General features: G+C 37.9%; 1 protein-coding gene across 2 annotated transcripts in view; it reads left to right on the top strand.

Annotated features, from left to right (window-relative positions):
- Positions 1-512: 512 nt before the first annotated feature.
- uvssa (UV-stimulated scaffold protein A) overlaps positions 513-10,662 on the top strand; it is a 25,084-nt gene continuing 14,934 nt past the window's right edge. The window contains exons 1-8 of one of the 2 annotated variants that reach the window (XM_088991202.1): positions 513-710; positions 2,049-2,174; positions 4,470-4,623; positions 5,993-6,169; positions 7,245-7,365; positions 8,015-8,473; positions 9,237-9,346; positions 10,399-10,527. In XM_088991202.1, coding sequence (XP_088847328.1) covers positions 2,065-2,174; positions 4,470-4,623; positions 5,993-6,169; positions 7,245-7,365; positions 8,015-8,473; positions 9,237-9,346; positions 10,399-10,527 — 1,260 coding nt within the window. In that variant the 5' untranslated portion in view covers positions 513-710; positions 2,049-2,064. Of the gene's footprint in view, positions 711-2,048; positions 2,175-4,469; positions 4,624-4,694; positions 5,031-5,992; positions 6,170-7,244; positions 7,366-8,014; positions 8,474-9,236; positions 9,347-10,398; positions 10,528-10,662 lie in introns of those variants that run through there. The other variant, XM_088991203.1, reaches the window with a different exon arrangement.

The raw sequence follows: 10,662 nt of genomic DNA, 5'->3' as shown, positions 1-10,662 counted from the left end.
ATTTCCGGCTCCTTGTTATGAGCAGGCTCTCTTCGTTCACTTCCGCGATCCGGCTGTACGTACCGGCTCGTTCGTGAACGACACATCACTAGTGTGTGGTACGTATGCTTGCATATGTTCCTTCGCTCTGTGTTGCAACAGGGATACAATAGTGTACATTTACTGTACGAGTTGCTTGTTCTGTAGCCACAAGGGAGCATAAACCAGTGTTTTCTTGTGCCGGTCCCAAGCCCGGATAAATTAGATTAGAGGGTTGTGTCAGGAAGGGCGTCCGACGTAAAAGCTTGGCCAAAACAAACATGCGAATCAAACCTCTGAAAGATGGAGGACAATGATTCGCTGTGGCGACTCCTTGAAGGGAAAAGCCGAAAGGAATAAAAGAAAACACGAAGACATACTGTACTGTCTATTTGCACATAAAACTAAAAGCCGTGTTTTAATCAAATCGCCTTTCCCGAACACGACACTTGACTCCTCCCGGCTTCCTTACACCAGGAAGTGACGTAGATTGACAGCAGCGGTCTTGGTTGTTCCAATCTTGAACAAAAAGAAAACAAACGGGGAACGCCGGTCTGTCAACATGAATTAACACAACAAATATTCATATCGAAACGTTTGGAAACGTTTGACGATTGGCAAAAAGTCGCTCAAACAGAAGTGACTAAACGGATATCCGGGAGGAGGTTGCGATCCCAAGAAGCTGTCAGTGGGTAAGTGGAGTAGATTATGCTTATTTTATTCGTTACTGTGTTATGTTGACTGGTTAAAGACACTGATGACACCTCGGGAATTTACATGACAACCTCGATCTTCAACAAACTAAACTGAACATAAATGCTAAAACAACAAAATGATTTACCATAGTAAATACTGTACATTATTTGATCGATTACCTGATTTGAGTTATAAAGTAAATAAGTTCGAAGTATAAGTTACTTTATTAGTTATAAATGACAACTCATTTTGCCAACTCATATTATTTGTTATTTAGTTTTGTTGTTGTTGTTATTTTGACTTAAAGACGGCGCCGCGAGAGTGGCTGCGTTTCCAGCAGCTCATGTACTTTGTTTTTCTACTTTCATTCCTTTCATCACTTTGGTTTGGATCGGATTGGATTGGATATGCCTTTATTAGTCTCACAGTGCTTTGCTGCTGTGAAATGTAAATTTCTCCACTGTGAGACTAATAAAGGCATATCCAATCCAATCCAATCCAGTTATGAATATAGTTCAAATAGTTCTGAAGATTATTTGCCAAAATTTGAAAATTAGAACAATCCCTGAAAAATTATTTGCCAAAATTTTGAAAATGAGAAAAATCCCAGAAAAATGATTTGCCATAATGTAGAAAATTAGGAAAATTCCAGAAAAATTATTTGTCAAAATTTTGGAAAATTAGAAAAATGCCTGAAAAATTATTTGTCAAAATTTTGAAGATTAGAAAAGTCCATGAAAAAATATTTGCCAACATTTTGGAAATTAGAAAAAAAAAAAAAAAATCATTAACCAAAATTTTGAAGATTAGAAAAATTCCAGAAAAATTAATTGTCAAAATTTTAAAAATTAGAAAAATGCCTGAAACATTATATGACAAAATATTGAAAATTAGAAAAATCCCAGTAAAATGATTTACCAAAATTTTGAAGATTAGAAAAATGCCTGAAAAATGATTTACCAAAATGTTGAAGATTAGAAAAATGCCTGAAAAATTGTTTGCCAAAATTTTGAAAATTAGAAAAAAATACAATTGAAAATGAGAATAATCCATTCCCAGGTCCCCATAAAACACAATCCTCCACCAAATAAGCCCCCAAACGACACAAAACATACCCCACTCCATGTACAATAAATATGTGTCATCATAAATCCCACGAAAAACCATGACGTACTTCACAAAAATGCAATGAATCTACGACTGCGAGTACAGAGTGCGCTGGCTTCACTGGACAAAATCAATGGCGGTGGAATATAGCCAACTGGAGCGTACCTACTAGGAGCCATTTTTTTTTTTTAACGTGTTACTGTTCTGAAATGTGTTACTCGCCACAGGGTTTAACATCTCGTAATGGAGTTATCTCTGAGAGATAAGCTCTCAGAGCTTGTCGAGGACCTTACCACTTCTGGACAGCCGAATATCGACAAGGAAAAAATAAAGGAAGTCAAGAAAATATGCAAGTAGGTTAACTCCTTATTTTTAATTTTTATACATATATATTTTTAACTCATTCGCTCACCCTGTTTTTTTTTTTTTTGGTCATTGTCACTCAAATTCCAGGGCGCACAGAATATTGACTTTTAGCAGTGTTTGAAATAACGTCTGCCCGGATGACAGGGGCGTACAACTTTTACGTCGGGCGTACAACTTTCAAAACCTCTCGGCCCGGGTGGCCGACAACGTCTTCAAGAAAAAAAACAAAAAGATTTTTTTTCAAATCAAACGTTTGTTTTATTCAATAAAGCGAAAGCTACAAGCAAACTGCTACAAGCAAACCGCTACCAGCAAACCGCTACAAGCAAACCGCTACGGGGCACGTGGACTCCTCTTTCTAAGCGCCTTTCAAAACTCTTAAGTACACTTTACAGTCATGGTATAGTCCGTTATTATAGGCCATTGTACCGTGACTGTAAAGTGTACTTGAGAGTTTTGAAAGGTGCTTAGAAATGACGACAACTGGAGCAAAAATCTTCAGCAAGGGATATGTACTAAAAATTAAGCAAGTGAGCATTTGTGGTAGGTACTTATTTAATTAAAAATAATCCGTTATACTTTGTAACAATGTTTTTTTTTTGTGATTAGCCTTTTTATTGTGTTTCAAGTTTGGAAAATGGGGCTTTATGTCCGGGCAGGCAACTTTTCAGAGTTGTCTGCCCTGGTGTCCGCTAACTTTTTTATCATGAGTTTCAGACACTGCTTTTAGGACTAAATAAACATGCAAAGCAGCGTGAGAAAACCTTTGACTCTCGACCTTTGCACTATGAAATCAGCGTGCTAACCACTTGATTAGCGGGCCGCCCTAGATAAGGTCCCAGAGGGCCCAATTGTATGGTTTTGTTATTTCTTAGGGCATGTGTAATTGCATAGCTGCTAACTACTCAGGTTTTGCCGTAAAAACTATGATTCTCATGATCCCATTCCGGGGTACGGGTTAATAATGAGAATTACGGTTTCCAATAAAAAAATAAATCCAAAATCGTCACAATCGTAAGTACTGTACTCAACCTTAATTCAAAACACGAGAACAGGCGATTGGCACAATGCTAGCTGTTAGCTTCCTTTAAACTAATTGCACATGCGCGTGGTACGGGTCTTTCCTTGAATCCAGATCATTCCGGGAATCAAGACTACTTTCATTCCTTTCATCACTTTGCTGCTGTGAAATGTAAATTTCTCCACTGTGAGACTAATAAAGGCAAATCCAATCCAATCCAAGACTTTTTTTTACATTGTCGTGTCATGGCATCTGCCGGAGATGTCCAACTTTGGTCCTCAAGGGACCTTGAGAGCTTTAAAGGACAACCGACGCCTCCGGACCAGTTGTGTCCATAATTTGTAAAATCACTTCAAATGACTTCTACTGAGCGTATTTGACAAAGACTCCGCCGCATATAGCTACATTTTACCTTTTAAGACTCGTGCTTGGTGACAAGTCCGTACGTGACGTCACTAAAGGAACGCCCCTGACCGAGAAAGACGCACACAATGCATTTTGCGGTACTTTGTTTGGTCTGAAAACTTTGTGTTGATCCGTGTTGATGGCAAATATAGAAGGAAAAAAATGTCAATAACGTGATGGTGAATTGTTGTGTGTTGCACCAAGACTACTATTTCATATTCAGTGACACAAATTCCCAGCAGACAAATCAGCCCATTTCCAACAGAGCTTTGGCGCCATCTTGTGCATTTTGTGGGACGCGACATTGGAGTCCAGACGGCTCGAATTGATACGGAAGGACTTCTTTAATCGAGTGCAAACATTTATGCTTTCATCCTCAGAACTACTTGAATCATATTTTTAACTGGATGAGTTACAAGAAAGCATCTTCTCCCAATCTGAAGCCATTGTTTTGATTCTGGAGCGAGGCAGTTTGTGACGGAGTATCCTGGCGTGACGTCACGAACAAGGGGGAGGGACCTCCTTAAACTGAAACTTTCTGAGGTCATTTTGAAGTAGTTTGGGGACATTTGAAGTCATTTTTATTGGTGTTTGGCATTTGACTAAAAATATCAGCCTGCGTGTTTTGGGTATAAAACGTTTTTCTGATGTCAGTTAGGAAACAAAAAAAATGTTGTCGGTTGTCCTTTCAAGTGTAAAAATCCACCATGTTTTGGTCCTTAATTTTGCTAGAAAAATCTACTCAGCAGCAGCATTTGGACAATGCTCATCGCGCACATACTGTAACCACAAAGTCCGGTGTCATTATTGTACTATAATTCATATTTTTGTTGTTGTTTGTTGGTGTTTCTTGTAGGGAGTCTAACGACTACATTGATCATGTCTACCACTCCTTAATGTCTCAGCTCAACCAAGACCATGCTGAGATCCGTCTATCAGCGTTTCAGATAGCTAGTGAACTTTTCCCAAAATCACATCACTTCAGAACACTCCTGGTGGACAACTTCCAGGTACTGTGGTAAATGTTCCTTTTAATAAAAATACAGCCGAGTTACGACCGGGTTCCGTTGCGACAAAACGGTCGTAAGTCAAATGGTCGTAAGTCGAAATCCATTCAAAATGGCCCACGTGACGTTTACACGACAGTATAGTATACAATGTCAATCTGTTGTTATTAAGCAATGTTTTCTATCGAATACTATTATATTCTAAAGTGTTTACAGTTCATTGATACATTTTATAACTTTTAGTGTCATTTTTATCATTTTATATTTCGTATTATCGATTTTTATGAATGTATAACTGTACCTGTAATGTAAAATCGCTCTCCCTGCTACCGGCCAGAAGAGGTCGCCCGATTCACACGCTTGGACTCAGGCGGACACCAAAGGAAAAAAAGCAGTGTACAGTACTGCAGGTATCTGCATTGTATAACTACCGTATTGAGTGTTGTCACGCAGTAAATTGCTGTGCAAGTATGTGACATGCGATTCAATTCTGTATAGATACATGTGTAATATTATAGGGAAATAAAAAAAACTAACAAAATAAAACAATTATGTGAAACGTTAAACATTAATGAGACAGGCACACGACAGAGAGAGAATGAGAAAATGGATAAAAAACTGAAATTTGGACTGGTTCCAACTTTGATAGTTCAAGGTTGAAATATAGATAGAGCAAGGTTAAAATATCCCATCAATCAGGCTCCACAAATGACCCGCACAACCCATCTGTACACTTGATGCAAAAAGCTATCAACCCAGCTAAACAGAACACAATTGATGAGGAACTAGGTAAAATTATGGCAGAGAAAACACCTACAAGGGATCATTCCTCAAGATGGTGAAAGAAGAAGGCTACGTTCCTCATCAAGTGTTTAATGCTGATGAAAGCGGCCACTCCATTCCATCAAGCCATTTTGTTTTTCTCCTTTCATTCCTTTCATCACTTTGCTGCTGTGAAATGTAAATTTCTCCACTGTAAGACTAATAAAGGCAAATCCAATCCATCACAAAGGTCAATAAAACTACTTTATACATTATACAGTACAATTTATTTCTTTAATTATAATACCATAGCACATTTATTCTACGTAAAATAAGGTCTATTTTGTGTAGTTTTAAGGCTTAGAAAATTAAATTAGAAAGTAGAAAATGATGTTTTATGGGGATCTGGGAACGGAATATTCTCATTTTAATGGTTTCCTATGGGAAATTAATTTTTGGCATAGACACTTCGCCTTACACACTCTGTCTGGGAACCAATTAAGTTTGTAAAACAAGGTATCACTTATCAGTCGTCCAGAACTACAACGAACGTCTACTAGTCTGCGTTGTTTGTGTTTGTGCCATTGTGAGCCATCATCTGTATCTGCAGGAATTCTTGGAGTTGACTGTCGAGACCAACTTTGAGCGACCTCTTCCTCCTCCTCAACTAGTAGCCAAGAAACTTCGATCACTTGCTATCCAGACTATCCAGTCCTGGCAATCTAAATATGGCTCAGCATACAAAAAGTTGGAGCTGGGTTATTATTTTCTCAAACAGTTTAAAAAGGTGAGCATTGTATAATAATATAAGATCTTTTCATTGCCGATTACTGTACTGTCATTCGTGTGGATAAATGTTGTGGATATTTTAAATCCCGGCAGCGTGTTTCAAATCTGGATCTGGCCTTTCTATGTGGAGTTTGCATTTGCTTATCATGATACAAATAATTTAATAATTTATCTCATCATAAAAATAATAATTTTTGTTCATCTACTTATTTTTCCTTTCATAACTTTGGTGCACTCAATTGTGAATTTGACTAACAAAGGTTAATCTAATCTGATCTAATCTAACGACAACAACAACAACAATAATAATAATAATAATAATAATAATAATAATAATAATAATAATAATAATAATAATTATTATTATTATTATAATATTTATAAATAATATATATATATATATATATATAATTTAATATAATTATATTTGTAAAATAATAATATAATATAATTATATTTGTAAAATAATAATATAATATTATAATTATATTTGTAAAATAAGAATATACTATAATTATATTTATAATATAATAATATAATACTGATATAATAATGATAAAATAATATAATATAATGATAATATAATGACAATATAATTATAGAATGATATAATTATGACGAAAACGACAACATATCCTGTGACTATAAAGTGAGAGTTTTGAAAGGTGCTTATAAATGAAATGTATTATTATGATTATTACTGTATCTGTTAGCTAGCGAGCTAGCTAGCTATCTTTCTATTTGAGTTACTTCCGGGTTGAGTGAACGCTGGCGCGTGTGGCTGCCACTGCTCACCCACAGAAAAACTTCTCCTGTGACTGTAAAGTGACCTTGAGAGTTTTGAAAGGCGCTTAGAAATGAAATGTATTATTATTATTATATTATTAGTAGTAGTAGTAGTAATAATAGTAGTAGTAGTAGTAGTAGAATGTTAGGTCTGAGCGGAGAAAAAGTGAAAAAAAAGTATACAATTTTTTATTGAAAATTAGGGGTGCGCGTTATACTCGAATGAATACGGTAGATCAATTGCTAATGTTACCTCAAAATACATCCTTTTTATTTTATTTTCTTAGGTGGACTTTCAGGATGCTGAGGCCAGGACAATTGTCGAGCGAGGACGAGAGACTGAGAGACAAAGAAAAATGGAGAGGATATACAGCAAGAAACTGAATGCAGCCATGACTGATTTGGACGGTAACTGCAAAGTACTGTATACTCATGACCAGAAGATGGACGTACCAGTCTTTCTTACTGATTCTCCAAAATGTTAAACCCTCTTACCGATTTTAGTCCACATCAAGGTTATTTCCCTAGAGCAGCTTGATTAAAATCTTCCTTGAATATCAAAGCTATAACTTGTATATCGATGAAAAGGTTTCTTCAGCCGCCATCTGTACTTCTTTCAAGGTGTCTGACGTTTCGCTTCTTATCCAAGAGGCTTTGTCAGCGAACTAAAATCTTTTGCTGGTAGTTTCGGCACTATATATATACGCAGTTTATTTCTTTATAATACCATAGCACATTTATTATACATAAAATAAGGTATATTTTGTGTAGTTTTAAGGTTTAGAAAATTAGAAAATTGTGTTTTATGGGGACCTGGGAACGGATTATTCTCATTTTAATGGTTTTCTATGGGAAATTAATTTTTGGGATACACACTTCACCTGACACACTCTGTCTGGGAACCAATTAAGTTCGTAAGCCAAGGTATCACTGTACAGAGAAGGTCAGAGGGAACTGAACTGCATTGTGTCTTTGTAGATCTGTAGAAAGCGTACGACAAGTAAATCCCATTTCTTCCATTGTAACAATATTTAGGAAACATTTTTGTCTTTTACAGACTCCTTCCCAGATATTGAGATGGCACTGACTGAATTAGACTCCTGTTTGAAGCTGCTATGTCCCGAGTTTCCACTTCTTGACACGCTGACACCAAACACCTGCTCGCTCACACAACCGACCACTGGATTTTTGTCAGATGATGAACAACCCTGCTGTAGCAAAAACATCATGAATGACACGACACAGAAGAGGCAAAAAAGCGAGGAAAAGGACAAGGAGAAAAGGGAAGAGAAAATAACGAAGAAAAATCATCTAAAAAACCCTGAAAACGAAGAATTCAACAGGACTGAGTCACAGAACCAAAGTGGGATAGAAGGAGAACAAATGTATAAGATGAAAGACAAGGACAAGACCCGATACGTAGCAGAAGAGGAGAACACGCTTCACGGAGACTCATTTATTCGAAACTCTGGCCTTATCTCTCGCTCATATTGTTTGGACTTGAAACTCAGTCCTGGTAAGTGCCATTATTCAATTTCCCTACAGGTAACATCCGATTTATGACCGCGTTCCGTTCCCACCAAACGGTTGTAAGTCAAAATGGTCAAAATGTTGAATCGAGGCTCGGTGCTAAATGACTTGCGAACGACCTGATTCGGACGCCGCAGGGGTCGGGCGGGCGTGGGTCTGGGTCGGCGGTGTTCTACCTGTTGCCCTTTCACCGCCCTTACTCCGCTCTAATTTCCCTACAGGTAACATCCGACTTACAACCGGGTTCCGTTCCGACCAAACGGTCGTTAGTCAAAATGGTCATATGTCGAAATCCATTCAAAATGTTGAATCGAGACTCGGTGCGAAATAACTTGCGAATGACCTGATTCGGACGCCACGGGGGCGGGCGTGAGTCTGGGTCATTGGTGTTCTACCAGTTGCCCTCTCCCCGGCCTTACTCCGCTCTTATTTCTCTACAGGTAACACCCAATTTACGACCGGGTTCCGTTCCGACCAAACGGTCGTAAGTCGAAATCCATTCAAAATGTGGAATAGAGACGCGGTGCTAAATGACTTGCAAACGACCCCATTCGGAGATACGGGGGTGGGCGGGCGTGGGTCTGGGTCGTCGGTGTTCTACTGGTTGCCCTCTCCCCGGCCTTACCCCGCTCATTATTATAAATGTGCTATTGTATTGTAATTAAAGAAATAAACTCACTGTCCCGTGCTATCTGCTTTTCCTTAATCCAAATCAACGTGTCGTCACATCTTATTTTTGTTTGACGCAGATCTTCATGTCCAAGAGACAGAGGATAACGAAGCTGTCGTTTCCACATTGTTCGACCTCCAAAGGCTACTCACAACTAAGCACCTACCGGCTGTTCGCCGTTGGGTTCAGGTATGTGGAAGTAGAATGCAAACCGTCAAACACTTTAAAGGACAATCGACACCATTTTTTCATTTCCTAACTGACATCAGAAAAACGTTTTATCGCATCTAAAATACCCAAAACACACAGGCTGATATTTTTAGTCAAATGCAAAATACCAATAAAAATGAATTAAAGTGTCCCAAAACTACTTCAATATGATCCCGGAAATGGCGAGTTTCAGAAAGTCCCCTTGTTCGTGACATCACGCCAGGATACTCCTTCACAAACTGCCTTGCTCCAGAATCAAAACAATGGCTTCAGACAGTTCAGATTGGGAGAAGATGTTTTCTTGTGACTCATCCAGTTATGACTATGATTCAAATAGTTCTGAAGAGGAAAGCATACATGTTTGCAATCCATTAAAGAAGTCCTTCCGTATAATTTTGAGGCATCCGGACTCCGATTTAGCGTCCCAGAAAATGCACAAGATGGCGCCGTTGGAAATTGCTACTGGGCCTCAATCTACTGTACATATGCACTTAAAAGCTAGCAAACCACTCATTTGACGACAGTGAGTTTAAAATCTTAGCGAAAGAAAATACAGTGATACCTCAGCTTACGAACTTAATTGGTTTGCAGAAAGTGTGTGTGAGGCGAAAAGTGTGTCTTCCAAAAATGTATTTCCCATAGGAAACCATTGAAAATGAGAATAATCTGTTTCCAGGTCCCCATAAAACATACATTTCTATTATATAAACCTTAAAACGACACAAAATATACCTTATTGTATGTATAACAAATGTGCTATTGTATTGTAATGAAGTCAGTCAGCTTTATTGTCAAAGAAATAAACTGTACTGTATAATAAAGTTGTTTTATTTACCTCTGGGACGGTTGTTGATGTAGTTGCCTCTTGATGATATCCGAGTGAAGTTGCCGTGCTTTCTAATAGATAGCGAATAGATAGCTAATAGCTAGCGAATAAATAGCTATTAGCAAACAAATAGATAGCTATTAGTACTTGAGACGTCATCCCATTGTGCTGAGGTAAAGAGGCTGATGCTTTTTTTTGTTCGTAGGTCTTTACGAAGTCTGGCGCTAATCAGCGCCTGTTGAGTCGAGCACTTTATCTTAAAAGCGCCCTGGAAGCTTCCCTGCTGAAATTGAGCAAGTTGAATCTTAACTCTCAGAACACACTTCACAAAAGGGTAAGTGAACAAATACGATGTCCAGTTTGTGAAAGTCGGATTGAAATTGGACTTTGAATCATTTCATTTTTGTCTTAAACGTCGATGACTTCACGATCAATTCACAAACATTTTACACAAAGTACGAAGCAATGA

This window comes from Hippocampus bargibanti, linkage group LG02, assembly GCF_051943395.1.
Source record: "Hippocampus bargibanti isolate YZ-2025 linkage group LG02, ASM5194339v1, whole genome shotgun sequence".
In the NCBI taxonomy this organism is placed as follows: Eukaryota; Metazoa; Chordata; class Actinopteri; order Syngnathiformes; family Syngnathidae; genus Hippocampus; species Hippocampus bargibanti.
The sequence above is the reverse complement of the archived record's forward strand: the minus strand, read 5'-3'. Positions and strand labels throughout refer to the sequence as shown.